Raw genomic sequence first — 24,040 nt, 5'->3', positions numbered from 1 at the left:
TCTTTGCATTTATTTTTGCAGATCTCTCTGGGTGTTAAGGCAGTTAGTGACCTAAGTAGCCTGGGATCCATTACACTTCCTTCATCACTGCTGACAAGTTTACACGCTGGAGAGTTGGACTTGGCTTCTAGAATCATATTCAACTTCTTCAAAAATACCTCTGTGTTCCAGGTATCTTTTTGATCCTCTCTTCGTAACGGTTTTAAAGTGAAGCCTAAAGCAAAAGAAAATCAGAATGGGCTTTTGAGCCACAGAACACATTTCAGAAGGTCCTGATTAAAAAGTAGTGTTGCCCACACAGCAACTGAGCTTTTGGCTGCTCTACTCTGCTATTGCTTTCTTTTTAAGATTTTAAAATCTTGATTCTTTGTTGTTGTTCCAGGATCTGTCCTTGAAGAATGCATCTTTAATCAGCAATGTTATATCCTCAAGTGTGGCCAACCTCACAGTTAGCAACTTAAAGGAAAATGTCACTGTCACTTTACAGAACATCAAACCTAACCAGGTACAGTTTGCAATTTTTGGGGGGCAGACTTAAAGTGCAGTTTTGTTGCCTTCATTGAAGCTGTTGCAGAAGAAATACAGCTACTACTACCAAGAACACAGCTTGGTTGGCTCTGCTTTACTACTGGGGATGTTTAATCTTCATCTGGACTTACAAAATCACTCAATTTTGCATATTTACCACCGGCAAAGCATTTTGTTCTCGAAGGGTCTCAGGTCATTTTGCTCCATCCATCCAGTTTTTTTCTTTTCTACCTATGCTTCTCTTCTCATAGATTCCTGGAAGGGTTTGGGTTGGAAGGGATCTTAAAGATCATCTAGTTCTAAGCCCGCTGGCAGAGCAGGAGCACCTAGAGCAGATCACTCAGGAACACATCCAGGTGGTTTTGGAATGTCTCCAGAGCAGGAGATTCCACAACCTCTCTGGGCAGCCTGTTCCAGGGCTCTGGCACCCTCACAAGGAGAAAGTTTTTCTTTACATTCCCTTGGAACCTTCTCTGCTCCAGCTGGCACCCAGTGCCCCTTGTGCTGTCCTTGGACATCCCTGAGCGTAGCCTGGCTTCATCCTCCCCACACTGCCCTGCACATCTTTATCCCCAGCAATCAGGGCAGCCCTCAGGCTCCTCTGCTCTAAGCTCCAAGCCCTAGCTCTCTCAGCTTGGTCTCACAGGGAGATGTTCATATTTTCACATGCTGAACAGATTAATTTAATTAAAAGAATCCTTTCTATGCACTTAAATTAATTTTTCTTTCATGTGAACCACGCATAGTAACTGCTTAAAATATTTATTCGTGCCTGCGTTGCTAATTCATTAATTACTTCATCATAAACTCAGAGTTTAGTAAAACACCTTTGTGGTTTTTTTTTTCTTACCTCCTAAACAGGATAATTCAACAGTCAGATGTGTTTTTTGGGACTTCAATAAAAATGGTAAGTGCTTGGTATCACCCAAGATCTCACGCTGGATTAGCTGTGGCAGTTCATGGTAATATAAGTAAAGGCTTTCATGAATAACCAACCTGTTTTCATTACCAGGTGAACATGGAGGCTGGTCATCTGAAGGCTGCATAGTTAAAGAAAGCAGAGTGAATGAAACAGTCTGCTCATGCAACCACCTCACAAGCTTTGCAGTTTTGATGGTAATTATTGAAAAACCAAAATGATGCCATCTTAGCCTGACTGGAGAACGCATTGAAACAGCTGTTCCCTAAGCACCTTCAGGAAGCACACAGCACCTATGAAATTCTGCTTAGGTTCTATTCACTTCACTGTTAGTACATTTAGAATCAGAGAATGGTTTGGGTTGGAAGGGACATCCAAAGGTCATCCAGTCTAACGTCCCTGCAGTCAGCAGGGACAACTCCATTAGACTGCTCAGAGCTTTGTCCTTGGATATCTCCCAGGATGGGGCCTCAACTACCTCCCTGGCCAGCCTGCCCCAGTGTTGCAGCAGCCTTCTGGTGCAGAACTTGTTCCTCACATCCAATCTAAATCTGCTCTGCTCTCGTTTCAAACCATTGCCCCTGGTCCTGTCCCTGCAGTCCTTTGCAAACAGTCCCTCTGCAGCCTTCTTGTAGCCTCTTCAGGTACTGGAAGGCTGCTCTTAGGTCTGCCTGGAACCTTCTCTTCTGCAGGCTGTACACCCCCAGCTCCCTCAGCCTGTCTTCATAGAAGAGGTGCTCCAGCCGCCTGATCATCTTTGTGGCCCTCCTCTGGACTCCTGTCCTACCTGTGCTGAAGCTGCTTGTTGAATGATAGCAAATGAATGACCCTGGGGTGAAAAAACATCCTGCAGCTTTTACATGCAGGCAGATGTTTGTATTGGAGGAAATAAAAAGCATGACAAATCAAATTTAAAACAGCTTTATAGTCAAAGAGACCTGCACAATTAGAAGCATAGAATCATAAATATCTTTTGTTGGAAAGGAGACTTAAGGATCAAAGTGTGCAATTCCCTGCTCCTGATAGGACTTTGTTGGCTTTTCTGGTTTTCAGTTAACCTTTTATGAGATGCATGATGAAAAGAACTGTTTCTTTTTGGTTTGTTTAATTGCAGAGAGAAAGGTACATTTAGAGAGGGTTTTTTTTGTTAATAAAAATAACATTCTGTAAAATGAGCTTCTGTTTCCATTTTAGAACCTGTATGGCAATACTCCTTTGAATCCCACACAGGAACTGGTGCTGACTTTTATATCCTACATAGGCTGTGGCCTGTCTGCAATTTTTCTTTCTATTACCCTTGTGACCTACATAGCCTTTGAGTAAGTACCTGCTCAACTCTACTCAGCTGCCATTGTTCTTTGGTTATGAGTGTTTGTAATCTTCCCTGCCAAGTGCTGTCATGGATTTTGTCTCTGTTAATAATGCACAAATGAGTCCAGTCTAACAGGATTCATAGATTAATAGAATGGTTTACATTGGAAGGGACCCACAGGCAGTGACACCTTCCACTAGACCAAGGCCTCATCCAACCTGGCCTTCAACACCTCCAGGGCAACCTGTTCTAGTGTCTCACCACCCTCATGGTGCAGAACTTGTTCCTAACATCCAATCCTCTCCTCTAATTACAAACCATTGCCCTTTGTCCTTATCACTCCCAGCCATTTTAAAAAGTGCCTTCCCAGCTTTCTTGTAGCCCCCTTCAGGTACTGGAAGGCTGCTCTAAGGTCTCCCCACAGCCTTCTTCTCTCCAGGCTGAACAGCCCCAACTCTCTCAGCCTATCCCCATAGCAGAGATTCTGCAGCCTTCTGATCATCTTCATGGCCTTCCTCTGAACCTGTCCCTCTTATGCTGGGGGCCCCAGGAATTCAATGTTTAGGAATTCAATGTTTAGGATGATAATCTTGTGGAGAAGTGAAGTACTCATAAGTAATCTGTGCAGCAAAAACTGCAGAAGCAGTGCTCTTAAATATTTTATCATGGGTTATCATCAGACACATGTGAAGTGTTATAGATGACTCCTGGTAAAAGTTTTTGGTAACATGAAGGAATGTGTTTAAGATAACACATAGACAAAGCAGTGCAGAATGACAATGTTTTAAAACACATGTGTGCTCTTTGCTGGGATGTTTTCTTAGGTCTGAGCCTTAACTACTGCAGCCTCCATGTTATATTTTGGAAATCCTCCTTGAAGTTCTTACTGCATGGAATCATAGCATCACAGAATTGTCAGGGTTGCAAGGGACCTCAAGGATCATCCAGTTCCACCCTCCTGCCATGGGCAGGGAGGGACACCTCACACTACATCAGGTTGCCCAGAGCCACATCCAGCCTGGCTGCAAAAACCTCCAGGCATGAGGCTTCCACCACTTCCCCGGGCAACCTGTTCCAGTGTCTCACTACCCTCATGGGGAACAACTTCTTCCTAACATCCAATCTGAATCTACCCATTTCTAGTTTTGTTCCATTTCCCCCAGTCCTATCACTCCCCGACCCACTCAAAAGTCCCTCCCCAGCTTTCTTGTAGCCCCCTTCAGGTCCTGGAAGGCCACAATAAGGTCTCCTGGGAACCTTCTCTTCTCCAAACTGCACAGCCCCAACTCTCTCAGTCTGTCTCCATAGGAGAGGTGCTCCAGCCTTCTGATCATCAAGAATGTATTTGTCTCTATTAAGGCTTTAGAAACCTAGTCAAAAAACTAATCTGGCATACCAGTAAAGAACACTTTGGGAGTAATGTAACAAGAAGGCTAATCTAGACCATAGGGGGGTAAAGTTGTGGCAATAAAGTCTAAGAATCCAAGTTCTTGGTTATATTTCTGTAACCTTATTACAACTAACTTGGAAACCTCGTGTATGAAGGCAATGCATAAAGCATTTTGCATCAATCACAATATATGAACTAAGGTTGTGGGGTTTTTTCTTGCCATTTGTGCAGTAAGGGCTAGAAGAGGATAAATAAGCCAAGGATCCTTGGACAGTTGATGTCATCTCCCCAATTTGCTTTTTCTTGTCAGGAAAATCAGGAGAGACTACCCCTCCAAAATCCTCATTCAGCTGTGTGCTGCATTACTCCTGCTCAACTTAGTCTTTCTCCTTGACTCATGGATTGCACTCTATGACACACGAGGCCTCTGCATTGCAGTTGCAGTATTCCTTCACTATTTCCTCTTGGTTTCCTTCACCTGGATGGGCCTAGAAGCTTTCCACATGTATCTGGCCCTTGTGAAAGTCTTTAACACCTATGTAAGGAAATACATTCTGAAGTTCTGCATTGTTGGCTGGGGTATGTATTATTTTTTTTATTGCTGGGTTGTGTTTTTATTCCTTTTTGGGTGGTAAATAGATCCATTCTCTTATCAGCTGTTTCAGTGAATGTGACACAATTCAGAAATTAAAGGGAAGCAGGTATTAAATGTTGTGACCTTGCATTGGCCAGGTATTCATTAGCAGTAAACCTGATCCTATCTATTCCACCTTTCTGAGGTAGGTAACTCTCTCCCTCACTGTAGAACAGAGGCTGCTTCAATGCAAATTGATAATGAATGTTCCTCCTGCAAGTATAAGAGAACCAATTTGGGATGTGCAGGCTTCCATCTCCATTTACCAGATAGGTTGTGTCAGTTGTGCTTTGGTTTAGGTTCACAGATTCATAGAATGTTTTAGGTTGGAAGGAACCTTAAAGATCATCCAGTTCCAGCCCCCTTACCATGGGCAGGGACACCTTCCATTAGCCCAGGTTGCTCAAGGCCTCATCGAGCCTGGCCTTGAACATCATTTCTGGAATACCAACATTGCTAACAAAAAGCAGTAAAAGATTAAGCATGAAGAGATTCTTGACCTGGGTATTCTCTCTGGTCACTTGAGTAAATGTGGGTGATGGTATTTGCTGCCTTATACTGAATGGTGTAGAGTTGGCTGTGGGGAGGAACTCTTCACAGAATCACAGAACATTAGGGATTAGAGAGAAAGATCATCCAGTCCAACCCCCCAGCCAGAGCAGGAGCACCTAGAGCAGGTCACACAGGAACACATCCAGGTGGGTTTGGAATGTCTCCAGAGAAGGAGACTCCACAACCTCTCTGGGCAGCCTGCTCCAGGGCTCTGCCACCCTCACAGGCCCTACCAGTGCAGGTCAGCCCCTAAGCCATCCTGGTCCATGTGGTTGTTCTTTCCCAGATGCCAGACTCTACCCTTGTCCTTGTTGGATTTCTTTCCTTTTCTCCCCACCCAGCTCTCCAGCCTGTCCAGGTCTGGCTGAATGGCAGCACAGCCTGCTGTTCCTTTGCAAGTTGTGCTTCTGAGCAGTTTGTATGTTCCAGTTTTTAGATTCTTTCAGGCAGCAGAATTCAAAACAGACAAATAGCAGAAACAGGACATAGAAACATTCTAATTTCAAGTCCTCCTAATGCTGTCTGCCATGATTTTCACTTGTGTGTCTGTTCATAACCTCCTAGGGCTCCCAGCTGTAGTTGTGTCCATCGTGTTGGCAGTGTCACCAGACAACTATGGACTCATAACCACTGGGAAGGTTTCAGTCAACAGGCCTGATGAATTGTGAGTTAAAGGGAGGTGCTTTCTTGGGGCTGGCTGGGACACAGGTCCTGTGGAATTGCTTTTCTTTACATGAAAGGTGGGGAAGAAAGCAACAGGGGAGCTTTGTGATGTGCAGTGTTATAGTAAGTCATGATTTTTGTGATCACAGAATGTTAGGGGCTGGAAGGGACCCTGAGAGAGCATCCAGTCCAACCCCCCTGCCAGTACAGGAGCATCTAGAGCAGATCACACAGGAACTCATCCAGGCAGGTTTTGAATGTCTCCAGATAGGGAGACTCCACAACCCCACCTGGGCAGCCTGCTCCAGGGCTCTCTCACACTCACAGTGAAAATTTTTTTTCCTCCTGTTTCCATGGCACTTCCTATGCCTCAGCTTCCACCATTGCCTCTTGTGCTGGCATTGGGCATCACCCAGCAGAGCCTGGCTCACCCTTTACATCTTTATCAACATGAATGAGGTCACCCCTCAGGCTGCTCCTCTCCAAGCTCAAGAGCCCTTAGCTCCCTCAGGCTCTCCTCACAAGGAAGATCTTCCACTGACTCCCTTCATCATTTTTGTCACTCGGTGCTGGTAACGTTCAAGCAGCTCTCTGAGGTCCTTCTTGAACTGCGGGGCCCCGAACTGGACACCATATTCCAGATGTAGCTTCAGGAGGGCAGAGAGGAAGGAGAACCTCTCTCAACTTACTAACCACAGCCCTTCTAATCCACCCCAGGATGCCCTTAGCCTTCTTGGCCTCAAGAGCACATTGCTGGCTCATGGTCAACTTCCCATCCACTAGGACCCCCAGGTCCTTTTCCCCTTCACTACTCTCCAGCAGTGATGCTTGCCTGTATGTATGAAAACTCTTACCCTTTGGCCAAAAAAGTACTTCTGGATTAAGAGGCAAAACCATTTTGCCTATGCAATAAACCACACCTGTATTTCAGGTTTATTTCTTTTCATTCCTGCTTCCGACAGCATTTGACAGATTGGTCTCTTGTTGCAGCTGCTGGATTAAAAATCGAGTTGTCTTCTATATTACTGCTGTGGGATACTTCTGCCTGATCTTCCTGATCAATATCAGCATGTTCATTGTTGTGCTGATCCAGCTGTGTCGGATCAAAAAGAAAAAACAGCTTGGTGCTCAGAGGAAAACCAGCATTCAAGACCTTAGGAGCGTGGCTGGCCTCACATTCTTGTTGGGAATTACTTGGGGATTTGCTTTCTTCACAGTAAATGAGGTCTTCACTTACCTCTTCACCATCTTCAACACGTTGCAAGGTGAGTTTACCCTTCATGTGGCAGCCTGTTGTGTACATCATAGAATTAAAATAATACATTTGGACATAGCTCTTTTTTTTTTTTGATTCAGCAATCAAAAAATGTAACTTGATGTATTTTCTGTAGAACTTGTAATAGAACTTGTTAATTGGATTCATAGAGTCATTAAGGCTGGAAGAGACATTTAAGATCATTGAGTCCAACCATCACCCAACTCCCAGGGCCTGAAGCATGGCAGCTACAGCTTCCTGAACACCTCCAGGCATGGGGACTCCACCACCTCCCTGGGCAGCCTCTTCCAATCCCTCACCACTCTCTCAGTCAAGAAGTTTTTCCTCATGTCCAACCAACTCAAACTCATTGCCTCTCATCCTATTGCTGGGTACCTGGGAGAAGAGACCAACCCCAGCCTCACTCCATCCTCCTTTCAGGGAGCTGTACAGAGCAACAAGCTCTGCCCTCAGCCTTCTCTTCTCCAGACTGAACACCCCCAGCTCCTTCAGCTGCTCCCCATATGATGCCTCCAAACCCCTCCCCAGCCTGGTTGCTCTTCTGAGAATACAGAATCAACCAGGTTAGAAAAGACCTCTGAGTCCAACCTATCACCCAACACCATCTAATCATCTAAACCATGGCAGCAAGTGCCTCACCCAGTCTTATTTTAAACACCTCCAGTGATGGTGACTCCACCACCTCCCTGGGCAGCACATCCCAATGGCCAATCTCTCTGGGAAGAATTTCTTCCTAACATCCAGCCTGAACCTCCCCTGGCACAGCTTGAGACTGTGTCCTCTTGTTCTCTGGACACATATCTTTCCTATGCTGTGGCACACAGAACTGAACCCAGTGCTCAAGCTGTAGCCTCACCAGTTCTGAGTACAGAGGCACCAGCACTTCCCTACTCCTGCTGGCCATACTGGTTTTGATCCAGGCCAGGATGTCTGCTTTCCTGTAATCTTAAGTTACAGTTATGTTACAGCTAGGTACAGGAAATGTTACTACTGTGTGTAGCTGTGCTGTATCTATAGCTATAAATATTACCATTTTAAAATACATGCAAACCAGACAGCACTGGAAGTGGGGATTTAACAGATCAGTTGTAATTTCTGAGTTGCTCTGAATGTTCACCTAATAATGAAATTAATGTAGTGAAAACTGCATATTTTCTCCACTTAATTCTAAAGAATCACAGAATGGCTCAGGTTGGAAGGGACCTCAGAGGTCATCTCTTCCAAGCTCCCCACCATGCCCAGGGACACCTCTCAAGTAGACTCAGCTGCTCCAAGGCCTCATCCAACTTGGCCTTTAACACCCCCATACAGGAGGCAGCCACAGCTTCCCTGAGCAGCCTATTCCAGAGTCTCACCATCCTCACACTGAAGAACTTCTTCCCCAGCTCCAGTCTAACCCTGCTCTGCCTCATCTTCAAACCATTCCCCCTTGTCCTGTCTCTAGATACCCTCAGGAAAAGTCCCTCTGCAGCCTTCCTTCAGGATCCCTTCAGGTGTTGGAAGGCAGCTCTGAGGTCCCCCTGGAGTGTTCTCCAGGCTGAACACCCCCAGCTCCCTCAGCCTGTGCTCATAGCAGAGCTGCTCCAGCCCTTGGATCATCTTTGTGGCCTCCTCTGGACTCTTTCCAGCAGCTCTGTGCCCTTCTTGTACTGGAGACACCAGAACTGGAGGCAGGTTTGGAGGTGAGGTCTCTGCAGAGGCAGATGGCAGAATCCTCTTCTTGCCCTACTGCCCACACTCTGGCTGCAGCCCAGGACTTAATTTGCCGTCTGGGCCAAGGTTATCTCTGGTTCTTGCATTTGTTTGTGTGACTGCTATCAGCCCATGTTAGGGAAAAGTACTCTTCAGTGGTCAGTGCTGTCCAATTTTTCCCCAGAGAAATGTGTTACTACTTCTGGTCAGAAAATCACAGTATCACAATATCACAAAGGTTGGAAGAGACCTCGAGGATCATCAAGTCCAACCTGTCACCACAGACCTCATGACTAAACCATGGCACCAAGTGCCACATCCAATCCCCTCTTGAACACCTCCAGGGACGGTGACTCCACCACCTCCCTGGGCAGCACATTCCAATGACGAACAACTCGCTCAGTGAAGAACTTTCTCCTCACCTCCAGCCTAAACCTCCCCTGGCACAGCTTGAGACTGTGTCCCCTTGTTCTGGTGCTGGGTGCCAGGGAGAAGAGGCCAACCCCTTCCTGGCTACAACCACCTTTCAGGTAGTTGTAGAGGGCAATGAGGTTACCCCTGAGCCTCCTCTTCTCCAGGCTAAACAACCCCAGCTCCCTCAGCCTCTCCTCACAGGGCTGTGCTCAAGGCCTCTCCCCAGCCTTGTTGCCCTTCTCTGGACACGTTCAAGTGTCTCGATGTCCTTCCTAAACTGAGGGGCCCAGAACTGGACACAGGACTCCAGGTGTGGCCTAACCAGTGCTGAGCACAGGGCACAATGACTTCCCTGCTCCTGCTGGCCACACTGTTCCTGATGCAAGCCAGGATGCCATTGGCCCTCTTGGCCCCCTGGGCACACTGCTGGCTCATGTTTAGGTGGCTGTCAATCAGCACCCCCAGGTCCCTCTCTCTTTGGCAGCTCTCCAGCCACTCTGTCCCCAGCCTGTAGCTCTGCATGGGGTTGCCATGGCCAAAGTGCAGCACCCAGCACTTGGACTTGTTAAATGCCATCAATGAAAAGAATGAAGGAAAGGCAAAACATTCTTCATCAAAAGGGAGTAAAAGTCAATTTTGCAACCTTCTTGCATGTTGTTTGTTTGGTTTTTTTGCAGGGTTCTTCATTTTTATCTTCTACTGCGTAACGAAGGAGAACGTCCGTAAACAGTGGAGAAGGTATCTCTGCTGTGGCAAATTCAGGCTGGCTGAAAACTCTGGTAAATAGGAATTTATTGATTTGTTTAATCTAGGCATTTTCACTTCTGAACACTTACATTCAGTGTTAAGTTCCTACTATTTTGTAATACCTGGGGAAAAAAACCCAAAAAACCACAACTCAGTAAAACATTTTGCTGCAGTTGCAGATCTGATTATCCAAGGTGTAACAAAGCTCCAAAGTGATGCTCTTTAAAGGTGCTGCAGTTCTTCCACACCACTACATTAAGCTGTTAAGTGCAGCTGCTCTCTTGCACTGCAGTGCAAAGCCATAGTATCAGTCAGGGTTGGAAGGGACCACAAGGATCATCTAGTTCCAACCCCGCTGCCACGGACAGGGACACCTCACACTAGATCAGGCTGGCCAGAGCCTCATCCAGCCTGGGCTTAACCACCTCCAGGGAGGGGCCCTCAACCACCTCCCTGGACAACCCATTTCAGGGCTTCACCACTCTCATGGTGAAGAACTTTCTACTCACATCCAGCCTGAATCTCCCCACCTCCAGCTTCATTCCATTTCCCCCAGTCCTATCACTACCTGACACCCTAAGAAGTCCCTCCCCAGCCCTCTTGTAGCCCCCTTCAGATACTGGAAGGCCACAATGAGGTCACCTCAGAGCCTTCTCCAGACTGAACAGCCCCAACTCCTTCAGTCTGTCCTCACAGGAGAGGTGCTCCAGCCCTCTGATCATCCTTGTGGCCCTTCTCTGGACACCTTCCAGCACCTCCAAATCCCTCTTGGAATAGAGGCTCCAGAACTGGAGGCAGTAGTCCAGATGGGGTCTCCCCAGAGCTGAGTAGAGGGGAGAATCACCTCCCTTGACCTGCTGGCCACACTTCTCTTGATGCAGCGCAGGATCTCATTGGCTTTCCAGGCTGCAAGTGCACACTGAGAGCTCATGTTGAGCTTCTCCTCCACCAGCACCCCCAAGTCTCTCTCCTCTGGGCTGCTTTCCAGCCATGTCTTTGCAGAAAGCCTTTTGGGCAGTCAGAAGCTGTAAGCTTTGTTCCAGCTTCTGAGCGGACTGTGGTTTTACCAGGGACTTCCACAGAAGGAAGGTGAGGCAGAGTTTAAACAAGCCAACCAAACAAACAAGGAGAAATGATTTTCTGCTCTGTTGTTCAGTAGCTGGCTTCTCATAGAGCTGTTTACTTGTTGTACACTTAGAGGGTCAGCTGTGCTTCAGTTATTTCTCTGATGTGGTCTGCAGTTGTAAACCTGACAGTTGGCTGTTTGTGTTTAGAAAGAGGCAAGAGAAAGAGGAACTAGATTTAAATATCAGGAATCATGAACTTCTTAGGAGAATGGAGTTCTGCCTAGAATACTTAAGGAGAATGAGTAAAGCCTTGGTTGTTTCTTTAAATTCAGTTGCATTATTAACTATATTTTTACAGAATGGTAGAATGGTTTGGGTTGGAAGGGACCTCCAAAGGTCATCCAGTCCAGCCCCCCTGCAGTCAGCAAGGATATCCTCCACTACATCAGGTTGCTTTGTCCAGTCTCACCTTGAAGTTCTTCAGAGATGGGACTTTCAACCAACCTCCCTGGGCAACCTGTTGCAGTGTTGCAGCAGCCTCCTGGGGCAGAACTTGTTCCTCACAGCCAATCTCCATCTGCTCTTCTCTCCTTTCAAACCCTTGCCCCTGGTGCTGTCCCTGCAGGCCTTTGGGCACAGTCCCTCTGCAGCCTTCTTGTAGCCCCTTCAGCCTTCAGGTACTGGAAGGCTGCTCTTAGGTCTCCTGGAGCCTTCTCTTCTCCAGGCTGAATAACCCCAGCTTCTGCAGGTGAGAATTTCCCATGAACAGCAGTAGCTTTTCAGAGAACTCCAGTGCTGCCAAAAAAACAGAAAGCACATCTGACTGTCAGAGAAAGATACTGACAGAGGGTGGGCAAAGCAGAAAGAGAATATAGAATAGAAAGAGTCCTTGTAGACAGCAAGTTCTCCATAGGACAGCAATGTGGCCAAGAGGGCCAAGGGCATCTTAGGGTGCATTAAGAGAAGTGTTTCCAGCAGGGCTAGGGAGGTTCTCCCTCCACTACTCTGCCTTGCCGAGACCACATCTGGAATATAGTGTCCAGTTTTGGGCTCCCCTGTTCAAGGAAGACAGACCTGCTGGAGAGAGTCCAATGGAGAGCCCAATCTAAATGTGCTCTGCCTTCATTTCAAACCATTGCCCCTGGTCCTATCCCTGCAGGCCTCTGCAAACAGTCCCTCTCCAACGCACAGTCGTGTATTGCTTGTATGAACTGAGCTGTTTTCTGTGCCCTGTTCCTCTTGCAGACTGGAGCAGAACTGCTACTAATGGTTTGAAGAAGCAGACTGTAAATCAAGGAGTATCCAGTTCCTCCAACTCCTTGCAATCCAACAGCAACTCCACCAACTCCACAACGCTGCTGATGAACAGTGACTATGCAGTGCATGCCAATGGCAATGGTAGGTATCATGCACAGTAGGATTTCTCAAGCTGGTTTTCTTCTTGCCCTGAAACACAAGTGTTATGCTCCTTGGTGCTGACAGAAAGGGAAGGGCTGACAAAACATTGTTCATAAATACAGGGTCAGGATATTTTGGAATGTTCTCACAAATTTATCACACATCATTTTTTAGTGACTACTGGAGAGAGTTCAGTGGAGGGCTATGAGGATGCTGAAGGTACTGGAGCACTGCCTGATGAGAGGCTGAGAGACCTGGGGCTGGTTAGTCTGGAGAGGAGGAGACTGAGAGGGGATTTAATCAATGTTTATTGAGGGCTGGGGGTCAAGAAGGAAGGGACATAGACAGGCTCTGCTCAGTTGCACTCTGGGATAGGACAAGGGGCAGTGGATATAAACTACAGCACAGGAGGGTCCACCTCAACATGAGGAGGAACTTCTTGGTTCTTGGAACTCTTCTCATGGAACTTCTTCACTCTATGATTCACAGAGCCCTGGAACAGGCTCCCCAGAGAGGTTGTCTCCTTCTCTGGAGACTTTCAAGACCCTTCTGGATGTGTTCCTGTGTGACCTGTGCTAGATTCTATGGTCCTGCTCTGCAGGGGGGTTGGACTCGATGATCTCCACAGGTCCCTTCAAACCCCTAACATCCTGTGAGCCTGTGACTTACAGACAAAGTTTTAAAGTACTCATTTTTTCTACCCAGTGGGAACCCTTGGTTTATATATCAAATAATAGGTAACAGCTATTATTAGAGTAATTACTTACCAGACTCATGGAATCATTCAGGTTGGAACAGACCCTTGAGATCATCAGGTTCAACTTTTAACCCTACTCTACCAAGGTCTCCGCTAAACCATATAATGCTTAAGCACCATCTCTAAAGGACCTTTAAACACCTTCAGGGATAGTGATTCCACCACCTCCCTGGGCAGCCTGTTCCAGTGCCTGACCACTCTTGCAGGGATAAAACCTTTCCTAATGTCCAGCCTAAACCTCCCCTGGTGCAGCTTGAGGCCCTTCCCTCTTATTTTATTACTAATTACCTGTGAGAAGAGACCAGCACCAGCCTCTCTACATTGTCCTTTCAGGTAGTTGTAGAGGGCAATAATGTCTCCCCTTAGCCTCCTCTTCCTCACACTAAACAATCCCAGTTCCCTCAGTTGCTCTTCATCATTCTCATTCTCTAGGCCCTTCACCAGCTTTGTTGCTCTTTTCTGCACCCACTTGAGCCCCTCAACATCCTTCTCATATTGAGGGGCCCAAAACATTTGTTGCCTGAATACATGACAAAAAACTTCAGGCATGTTTTAAAGCAGTTCATGTTTTAATCCTTATTAAAACAAACAATGCCTGAAGAAGATGGAAAGATAGGATAGTAATACAGCTTGGAATTATATAAAGTCCCTCTCCAACCTTTCTGTAGGATCCCTTCAGGTACTGGAATGCAGTTCTAAGGTCCCCCAGAGTCTTCTCTTCTCCAGGCTGAACACCCCCAGCTCCCTCAGCCTGTCCTCATAGCAGAGCTGCTCCAGCCCTTGCATCATCTTTGTGGCCTCCTCTGGACTCACTCCAACAGCTCTGTGTCCTTCTGCTGGGGACACCAGAACTGGAGGCAGTATATTTACAGAATATATACAGAGAAATCCACATTTTGAGTTGTTGCAGGGATAAAATGGGAGTGTGTGAACTCCCTGCAGGGACTGAAGAAGCAGGGAGGCTTCCTTCTGACCCTTTCTGATAGATGCTGCTGTTGGTTGTTGTTTCCCCAGGCCATCTCCCCAGTGAGAAGAGCAGCGTTTCGTTCAGCCTGCAGAACGGGGACGTCTGCCTCCATGACTTCCCAGGCAAACAGCTTGTAGCTGAAGACAAGGATGATGCAAGCAGCCAAAAAAGCCACATCTCCCTCAGAAGGACTTCCAAGAGGGGCAGCCTGACTTTTATGGAGAAAATGTGATTCCATTTTGAGCAGCACATCGAGGGGGTTTTGCTTGCAGTGCGCCCTAGAGATTTACTTTCCCGAGATTTACATAATGTGAGCAGACCAAGGACTGAATCTTACTTCATCACCGGTACTGGAACTTCAAGGCAGCCATGCAAGGGATTGAGAAGGACAGTTATTTGGGGGGACATAAAGAAAAAGGAAACAAGAAGGAGGGGGGAAAAGGAAGCTATTATTTTGAGCAGGGTATCTTAGACGTGAAACGACAGCTGGCACGGTGCCATTTGGATTGTTCGTTGGAGGTTGGTTTTCTTCTGAGGTTCTTCTTTTTTTTACATCTCATTTTGTTTAGATGTTTTTGTTCATTACAACTTTGTTTAGATGTTTTTTTTTCATTACAACTAAGTTTCTCTGGCTTTAATACTTAGTAGTATTGTGCAAGAAAGGAGGAAGCTACAACTGGTGCCTACCAACAACGTTACCTGTTACGATGTTAACTACACTGTCTTCAACTTTTTATACCTTGTAGTAGCAAACTCTGGTGGTGTACAGAGACAGGAAACTTCCCAAGCCTTTCAGCATCTTAATGCCATTTTTATATTTATTTCTTGTAACATAAAGTTAAATATTCCTATGTGTAGGAAAAGAATTGGTATTGTGGTTTAACTTGTATGGTTAGTTTGCATTTGTTCGTTCTGTGGAGGTCCCCTCCAGCCCCAAATCATTCTATGATTCTGTAACTTAACTTTACCATAGAATGATACAGAAGTTAATTTGTTCAGTAAGTGAAAAACCTTACAGAGGTTTAAAGCCAGGCTGGGTGCAGAGTGGGCTGAGAGCAGCTCTGAAGAGAGAGACTTGGGGGTGTTGGTTGATAAGAAGCTCCCCAGGAGCCAGCATTGCCCTCCTGCAGCCCAGCAGGCAGCTGTGGGCTGGGCTGCAGCCAGAGGAGTGTGGGCAGCAGGGCAGGAGAGGGGATTCTGTCCCTTGACTCTGCTCTGCTCAGACCTCACCTCTAATCCTGCCTCCAGTTCTGGTGTCCTCAACAGAAGTAGGGTCCAGAAGAGGCCACAAAGATGATCCAAGGGCTGGAGCAGCTCTGCAATGAGCACAGGCTGAGGGAGCTGGGGGTGTGCAGCCTGGAGAAGAGAAGGGTCTAGGGGGACCTCAGAGCTGCCTTTCAATACCTGAGGGGTCTTGCAGGAAGGATGCAGAGGGACTTTTGCTGAGGGTGTCTGGAGACAGGACAAGGGGGAATGGTTTGAGGCAGAGCAGGGTTAGACTGGAGATGAGGAAGAAGTTCTTCAGTGTGAGGGTGGTGAGACTCCAGCTGCCCAGGGAGGTTGTGGCTGCTGCCTCCCTGGGGGTGCTGAAGGTCAGGTTGGTTGAGGCCTTGAGCAGCTGAGTCTAGTGGAGAGGTGTCCCTGGGCATGGTGGGGAGGTTGGAGTAGGTGATCTCTGAGGTCCCTTCCAACCCGAGCCATTCTGTGACTCTGTGAAATACATTCGTTAGGTACAGAACTGTCATTACAAGCACTGTTAGTCTTGAACCTCTTAGTACAGCACAGAGGGACAGAAACTGGGTCTCACCCATGTAGAGAGCCATGAATAAGAGAATAATAAATAAAGTAGTCAGTAGGTACTAACTGAGGTACAACTCAGTCATGTTAGTAAGCCTGATTAAGTCAATGGGAGTTTGTGACACTGATTTCAGGAAGGTGAAGTGTTTCACCTTGAGTGGTGGCTTCAGAGATTAAACACTGCCAGATTTCCTTTGCAGTGATAAAGTAGGGAAGTGTTAGTTTTTTTAAGAAACAAAACCACAGCACATAAATGCTAGCTGCTATGTTCAGCAGCAGAGGAACTGTTGCATTTTGTGTGTTTTCTAAGGGGCAGCTCTTGAACTATTCTAAAAAGTATTTCTGCTTGCAGTTTAGCCCTTGGTTGGCAAAGCAAATCCTGAGGTCCTAGCTCAGGACCTGAAGTAGAAATTCCTTCCCTCTGTGATACTTGTCTGACAAAGCTGGATTTTGGCTCTTGGTGCACAAGTGCTGAAAGCTCCTACAACATTGTGAAGACTCTTCCTGAACAGAAATTAGCCTGAGCCCTGGCTGTGCCTCTTCTTCCTCACACAGGTGTGCAGCTGTGGCCATTACTTTGGTTTTTTTCCCCCTTGAGCAAAGGTTGGATGCTTCTGGAACAAGAGCTAGAACAAACTGGCACTAGTCTGCAGAGTGCTAGACCCTGTAAAGAGGATTTTTTGAGGCAGATGCATGCTGCAGGGGAGCAAGGGCTTTGCTTTCCCAAAGGAATGGTGGTAGAGCACTGGAACAGGTTGCCCAGAGAGGTGGTTGGGGCTCCATCTTTGGCGATATTCAAGCTGAAGCTTGATGGGGCTCTGGGTGACCTGATCCTAGTTGAGGATGTTCTTGCTGACTGCAGAGGCATTGGACTGGAAGCCCTTTGGAGGTCACTTCCAACCTGGGTGATTCTGCAGTTCCATGACTCTGTGACTTGGTAGGGAGCGCTGGCACCACTCTCCTCAACACAAACCAAACTGCCTCCATTCTGGGGCTCTGCTGTAGTTCAGAGTGGAACCTTGTCAGTGCTCATCCCTGCCTCGTGGTTCTGTGTGCGACGCATGGGGTTTGTTTGGTCACTTCTGTCCAAGCCTACCCTGAGAGTGCTTTTCAAGTGAGAATTTAAAAGTGTTTGTTGTGCTTATCCCCAAGGTTTTAACTGCATGTTAACAAAAGGACTGTACTGGAATGCCTTAGTAGCTGGAATGCAATTCTGTGAATGCTTTTAACTGTTTGGCTAATTGCCTTTGCACTGTTCCCTGTAAATTTATTTAATGTTCTTGTATTTATATTTTCAACTTAAAAATAATAATAATAAATTTCCAGAAAGTACAACTCGTGAAAGAGCTGAACTCTGCCTTTGTGACCGATGTGCCATTGTACAGGGCTGTGTTGTAGGTCTTCAGATTGCATCAGCTGCAAGACGTAACCTTCCTGGGGGGAAATGCTGATGTCTGTTGTCTTCCATGTGTTTTACCTTTCATGTTTTTCAGCAGATCTGTTTTTTTACCAGGAAAGCCCTGACCAGCCAGTGTTTGCCCTCAGGTCTGCAGCTCTTCTGCAAGAATGCTGTGAAGAGCAGAGCCAAACTGAGTTTGGCTTCACAGAATGGTCAGGGTTAGAAGGGACCTCAAGGATCATCTAGTTCCAGCCCCCTGCTATGGACAGGGACACCTCCCACTACAGCAGGTTGCTCACAGCCACATCCAGCCTGGCTGCAAAAACCTCCAGGAATGAGGCTTCCACCTCCTCCCTGGACAACCTGTGCCAGTCTTTCACCACCTTCATGGGGAAGAACTGCTTCCTAAAATCCAATCTGAATCTCCCCACTTCTAGTTTTGCTCCATCCCCCCCAGTCCTATCACTCCCTGACGCCCTCGAAAGTCCCTCCCCAGCTTTCTTGCAGCCCCCTTCAGATCCTGGAAGGCCACAAGAAGGTCTTTTCAGAGCTTTCTCCTCTCCAGACTGAACAGCCCCAACTCTCTCAGTCTGTCCTCACAGCAGAGCAGCTCCAGTCCTCTGCTCAGCCTCAGGGCCTTTCTCTCGACACCTTCCAGCACCTCCAGATCCTTCCTGTAATAGGAGCTCTATAACTGGACACAGTGCTGCAGGTGGGGTAAGAGCAGCGTGATGTAGAGGGGAAGAATCACCTCTCTAAACAGCTTCAGTAATTAAATTCCTTATGGAAAAGCACATCCCTCTCTCACTGACCTGCTTGCAGTCTTCCTTTGTTTTTGTGTTTGCACACTGCTCCTGTTAAGTGTTCTTTGAGTCATTTCTGTTCGACATTATTGCTGGGGCTGGGGAATCTTTTTTGACTTTTATCCCTTAAAAGCATGCACACGCTAGTTTTTATAACATTTCTTGTACCCTCAGCTGCTCCTCACGAGGCCTGTTCTCCACACTGCCTTCCACTAGCTGAGGGGATCCTGCAGGAAGGCTGCAGAGGGACTGTTCCTGAGGGTGTCTGGAGAGAGGACAAGGGGGAATGGTTTGAAGCCGAGGTAGAGTAGGTTTAGACTGGATTTTAGGAAGAAGTTCTTCGGTGAGACTCTGGCAGAGGCTGCCCAGGGATGCTGCGGATACATTTCGGGCCTGTCCGTCTGCAGGGAAGCTCTCCTGCCTCGCGGAGCGGGGGAGCGCCGCTGCCCACCTGTGCCTGGCGGGACCCCGCCTCGCGGGACCCCGCCTCGCGGGAGGAGGCGGAGCGCCGCGCCCCGCCTTGCCGGCCGCCGCCATCTCCGGCTGCTGCCTCGCTGCTCGCGACCGGCGGGCGAGGGCTGCGGGTCCGGCGGGCGGGCCGGCCGTGAGGCGATGAGGAGCCGCAGCAACTCGGGGGTGCGCCTGGACGGCTACGCTCGCCTGGTGCAGCGAACCATCCTCTGCCACCAGGTGAGGGCGGGCGCCGCCGGAGGACGCCGGGTTTGGGGGCGCTGGGGTGTGCGGGGGGCTGGAGCTGCCGATCGGGACGGTGACCGCGGCCTGGCTGCACAAAGGGCAGGATGGGGCTGGTGAAAGCGAATCTGTCCTCTGGCCGGCTCGCGGCCGCCTTTCCGCGTCCCTGCCTTTCCCGCCTGCGGGGGAGCGCGGGGAGGCTGAGGCGCTGCGGCTCCGCGGGGTGCTCGCTGGGCCCTCCTCTAAAGGCAGGGCGGAAAGGAAGGGGAAAACAGAGCAAATCTGAGCTCGCAGGCAGTGGTACTGTGCACAGAGCGAGTTCTCGGCCTCACGCTGCTCATCCGCTCCTCGTAACGCTATGTGTTCGTGCCCGTAACGCTTCGGCCCCGGTAACGTGTTTGGCCCTATCAGGGCCTGTGCAATGCCTGTCGGTATCAGCCCGGTGTGAGGGCAGGGCAGGGCTGGCCGAGGACGGCCTCTGTGCTGCTTTGTGCCCTACGTGTGTGCGGCCGGGCACGTCCGAGAGATTCCCGTTCCCGGCCTGCTGCTGCCGAGGCAGCTTGTGCAGCGCTGGCTCTAGCGGAGAGACCTCTCCCGCTGCTAGGCTGCCTGGGCGCTGCCTTGCCGGTAGAAAGAATGAAGGCTGAGGTCGCTTGTATGAGGTTTAAGGCCGAGTGTTGGGTTCTGTTCTTGGGTGGCAACAACCCCATGCAGTGCTGCAGGCTTGGGGCAGAGTGATTGGAAAGCTGCCCAGCAGAAAAGCACCTGGAGGTGCTTCAGCTGGCTAATAGCTGGCTGGCGATGAGCCAGCTGTGCACAGGTGGTCAGGATCAGGAATAGTGTGGCCTGCAGAGGAGTAGGGAAGTGACCATGCCCCTCTGCTCAGCACTGGTGAGTCTGTGCTTCAAACACTGTGTCCAATTTTGGGCACTGCAGTGTAAAACAGACACGGAGTTGCTGGTGTGTGTCCAGAGAAGGACAGTGAAGCTAGTGAGGGGTTTGGAGAGCACGTTGTATTAGAGGCTCAGGGAGCTGGTATCCTGGCCTCCATCAGGAAGAGTGTGGCCAGCAGGAGCAGGGAAGTCATTGTACCCTGTGCTCAGCACTGCTCAGGCCGCACCTTGAGTCCTGTGTCCAGTTCTGGGCCCTTCAATTCAAGAAAGATGTTGAGATGCTGGAACAGGTCCAAAGATGGGCAACAAAGCTGGGGAGGGGTCTGGAGAATAAATCTTGAGGAGTGCCTGAGGGAGCTGGGAATGGTTAGTTTGAAACAGAGGAGGCTGAGGGGTGATCTCATTGCTGTCTACAACTACCTGGAAGGAGGTTGTGCAGAGGTTGGTGCTGGTCTCTTCTCACAGGTGATTAGTGACAGAACAAGAGGGAACAGCTTGAAGCTGTGACTGGGTAGGTTTAGACTGGACATTAGGAAAAAAATGTTCCCAGCAAGAGTAGTCAGGCACAGGCTGCCCAGGGAGGAGGTGGAGTCACCAACCCTAGATGTGTTTTAAAGTGCCTGGGGACATGGTTTAGAGGTGAACCTTGTTGAGTAGGGTTAATGGTTGGACTTGGTGATTCTGAGGGTCTGCTCCAGCCTGAATGTTTCTGTGATTCTGTGAGAACATCCTCCTTGGCCGGGTGAAGAGATGCAGTGTTTGCTTGGGAGGTTACATGGCTGTCCCTGGCCCACATGCAGCCTTGTCTTGAACAGCCCATGGTGGTGTGGACTGAGCTGCTGCATCACTGCTGTTGCCTTCCTGGTTCTTTTCAGGATGGAGCCAGGGAGGGGAATTTAAGCCAGGAGCAGACTGGCAGAAGAGCCAGGAGGTGTTTAAGGTGCATCTGTGGTGCTGCTGAGGTTATGTGTACTGCGGCCTTGTACCTTGCATCCGGGATTGTGCCAGCTGTGCAGCCTCGCCCCATCAGCTGGTGTGTTCTGCCTGAGGGCAGTAACGAGCTTGCTCTCACTGGGGTGCAGTGAGAACACAGTGTGCACTCAGGAACATTTTGCTTGGGTAAGATGTTCAGGGCACCAGGGGTCACGTTTATCAGTGGCAGCAATTGCTCTTGCGTCTGTTCCGCTCACTCTAAACCAGCAACGTTGTAGAAGCAGATTTGAATTCTGAATATGTGCTACCAAGCACTCAAAGCACAGGTCCAGACCCCTCACCAGGGCTGGCAGTTGTCCATATGCAGCACCTTGCAGGACTGGATCTGTAGCAAACTTCTTGTTTTGCAAGCACTGTATTCTGCTCATCAGTCCCTGCAGCATGCACAGTGATGGCTATGAACTTGTTCAAGGTTGTACAAGGAGGCTAACACCAAACTACTGGTTCCTGTCCCGTGTCCTTACATTGGTTGCACCATCCTGCTGTGGTGTGGGGTCTGCCAGCTATTGCATGTGGCCCTAAGGACACAGAGACGCTTCAGTACTGTGGCTGAGCAAGCACTGGAAGAACATCCTCAGGAGGCAGTTCTCAGCTACTTATTACACTTGTAATTTGAATGTGGTAAGGAAAGGTGTGAAGATGTGTTTATAAACCACCGGAAATTATCATCTGTATGCATTTTAATTACTGCTTAGTGTACTGTGAGTACTGTAAGAGAAAGGCATGTGGCGCTGATAAGGAAAGCACGTCTGGCATACTTTTGTGGGTAACCCCAGCTGTCTCACATCTGGTTTCACTCAAACAATCTGTCTGCAAACTTTGCTGTAGAGCTTCCATCAGTTTGCATCTGCCAGACCAACAGGACAGATGCAAATTAAATAGGTTTTCAGCAAGAGGCTGAACGTGGACTTGTGTTGATGACCTGGTTAGAACCACACTAGGCAAAGTGTAAGGTCTGGCACCTAGGTCAGGGCAATCCAAGATGGCAATCCAGGCTAGGGGATGATGACATTGAGAGCAGCCCTGCAAAAAAGGACTTGGGGGTGCTGGTGGGTGAGAAGCTGGACATGAGCCAGCAAGGTGCACTTGCAGCCCAGAAGGCAAATGGCAGCCTGGGCTGCATCAAAAGAAGTGTGGCCAAAGATGGAGAGAGGTAATTCTGCTGCTTCTCTCTGCTCTGGTAGGACCTCACCTGCAGTGCTGTGTCCAGCTCTGGAGCCCTCAGCACAGGAAGGACATGGAGCAGGTCCAGAGGAGGGACATGAAGATGATCAGGGGGCTGCAGCACCTCTGCTATGAAGACAGGCTGAGGGAGCTGGGGGTGTTCAGCCTCTTGGGAGTGAGGTCTCCTTTCTTTACCTGCTCATTTTGGGGGTGAGGTCTCCTTTCTTTAGCTGCTCATTTTGGGGGTGAGGTCTCCTTTCTTTACCTGCTCATTTGGGAGTGGGGTCTCCTTTCTTTACCTGCTCATTTGGGAGTGGGGTCTCCTTTCTTTAGTTGCTCAGTTTTTACTCCTTGGTTTGACTTTTCAATTTGAGAAAAAAAAGTTTTTTCAAGCTCTCTTGGGTTCATCTGTGCTGCTTTCCCTAAACTGTGTCAGCAGGGCTGTGTTCCTGCTCTCTGTGAGCGACTAGACATTGCTGTGGTTAAACCATGCCCGGGCCCTGTCCTTTGTGTCAGGCTGTCACCCCTGTCCTGTTCACTTGCCACATAGCAGACTTAGCAGTTCATCAGCTCCTTCTGCAGTTATTTTTGTGTGGCAGGGAATTGGTGTATGAATTAGTTTCAATTTAATTTGTCTTTATTATTGTAATCCTTGCCCCTTGTCACACCAACCCTGGCAGCTGGTCTGTGTTCACCAAACTATTTGATGAAGCTTTATTGACCTTTTGCTTCTCTACCTCATTAATGAAGAACACAGACCTCCAAGACAGACAGTCTTTAAAATTAATGTTAATGGGAGTTAATGGTGCAATAAAAAATGTAATGGAGTATTTGAGACATAGGAGGCTACTCAGTCTGCTGGTTTTCAGACACTGTTGCTTTTCAGTGCCATCAGGATTTGTCTTTCTATGCATTCATGTTTTAGCTGTCAGAAACCAAACCAGGAACACTTTTTGAATTTCCTAGAAAGGAAGCAGTGATGTTTTTATTCCTTAGGATTATCCCACAGACCAGTTGCAGAGAGAAAAATGGATGCCAGGCTCTGTTCCCAATGTTCACTCAATACCCTCTCCCCTTCCAAATATATACCATTTAAATTCCTGTTGAAGTTTCCCTCAGTGACTTGCTAATAATCCTGTGTGGATGAGGATGCCCAACCAGAAGCTGTAAGTTTTCTATCCTGAAGTATTCAAAGGTATTTTGTTTTTCACTTGTGTAACTTTGGGAAAGAGAGAGAGGAGATGTCTCAGTCTGGAGAGGGAAAGAGACTCAGATCTTTTGAATATTCCCATGTTATGAAATTAGACAAATGAGGCCAAAATATCAACAGCAAGGCTATTCATTAACAGAATAAAGTGGGTGGAACAGAAGAATGGAGAGAGAGGGGGAGGGAAATAGAGAGAGAGGGAGAGAGATGATCAAAGGATTTATATTACCACACCCTGCACTCCCCAGGAAGGTTTGGGTCTGTGGAGGTGCAGTGCCGCTTTGGCTTGCAGCAGATGTTATCCTTGTTGGCTGTGCTGCAGAGCGGCAGCACAGCCAGCAGCAGGAGGGGAGGGAGAGATCCCAAAGTCCAAACACTTCTCTGAGCAGCCTCTTCAGCTCCATGAGTTGCAGCAGAATAGAAGAGAATTAACCAGGTTGGAAAAGACCTTCCAGATCATCAAGTCCAACCCATCACCCAACACCATCTGATCAACTCAACTATGGCACCAAGTGCCTCATCCAGTCTCTTTTTAAACACTTCCAGGGATGGTGACTCCACCACCTCCCTGGGCGGCACATTCCCATGGCCAATCTCTCTTGCTGGGAAGAACTTCTTCCTAACATCCATCCTAAACCTCCCCTGGCACAGCTTGAGACTGTATCCTCTTCTTCTGGTGCTGGTTGCCTGGGAGAAGAGACCAACCCCCACCTGGCTACAACCTCCCTTCAGGGAGTTGTAGGCAGCAATAAGGTCTTCTCTGAGCCTCCTCTTC

At 48.3% G+C, this 24,040-nt stretch overlaps 2 protein-coding genes across 2 annotated transcripts in view; both read left to right on the top strand.

The window, feature by feature from the left end:
- The window catches only part of ADGRG2 (adhesion G protein-coupled receptor G2), a 53,798-nt gene extending 39,093 nt beyond the window's left edge, over positions 1 to 14,705 (top strand). Inside the window, exons 17-27 of the mRNA XM_054165910.1 lie at positions 22 to 171; positions 383 to 505; positions 1,390 to 1,435; positions 1,541 to 1,644; positions 2,642 to 2,766; positions 4,460 to 4,728; positions 5,900 to 5,999; positions 6,989 to 7,263; positions 10,058 to 10,159; positions 12,440 to 12,592; positions 14,364 to 14,705. Coding sequence (XP_054021885.1) covers positions 22 to 171; positions 383 to 505; positions 1,390 to 1,435; positions 1,541 to 1,644; positions 2,642 to 2,766; positions 4,460 to 4,728; positions 5,900 to 5,999; positions 6,989 to 7,263; positions 10,058 to 10,159; positions 12,440 to 12,592; positions 14,364 to 14,548 — 1,632 coding nt within the window. The 3' untranslated portion in view covers positions 14,549 to 14,705. The remainder of the gene's footprint in view (positions 1 to 21; positions 172 to 382; positions 506 to 1,389; positions 1,436 to 1,540; positions 1,645 to 2,641; positions 2,767 to 4,459; positions 4,729 to 5,899; positions 6,000 to 6,988; positions 7,264 to 10,057; positions 10,160 to 12,439; positions 12,593 to 14,363) is intronic.
- A 4,146-nt stretch (positions 14,706 to 18,851) lies between these two features.
- Positions 18,852 to 24,040, top strand: part of PHKA2 (phosphorylase kinase regulatory subunit alpha 2) — a 38,153-nt gene continuing 32,964 nt past the window's right edge. Inside the window, exon 1 of the mRNA XM_054166006.1 lies at positions 18,852 to 19,005. Coding sequence (XP_054021981.1) covers positions 18,928 to 19,005 — 78 coding nt within the window. The 5' untranslated portion in view covers positions 18,852 to 18,927. The remainder of the gene's footprint in view (positions 19,006 to 24,040) is intronic.

Source organism: Dryobates pubescens, chromosome 12 (assembly GCF_014839835.1).
Source record: "Dryobates pubescens isolate bDryPub1 chromosome 12, bDryPub1.pri, whole genome shotgun sequence".
In the NCBI taxonomy this organism is placed as follows: domain Eukaryota; kingdom Metazoa; phylum Chordata; class Aves; order Piciformes; family Picidae; genus Dryobates; species Dryobates pubescens.
This window is presented reverse-complemented; position numbering and strand designations above follow the sequence as displayed.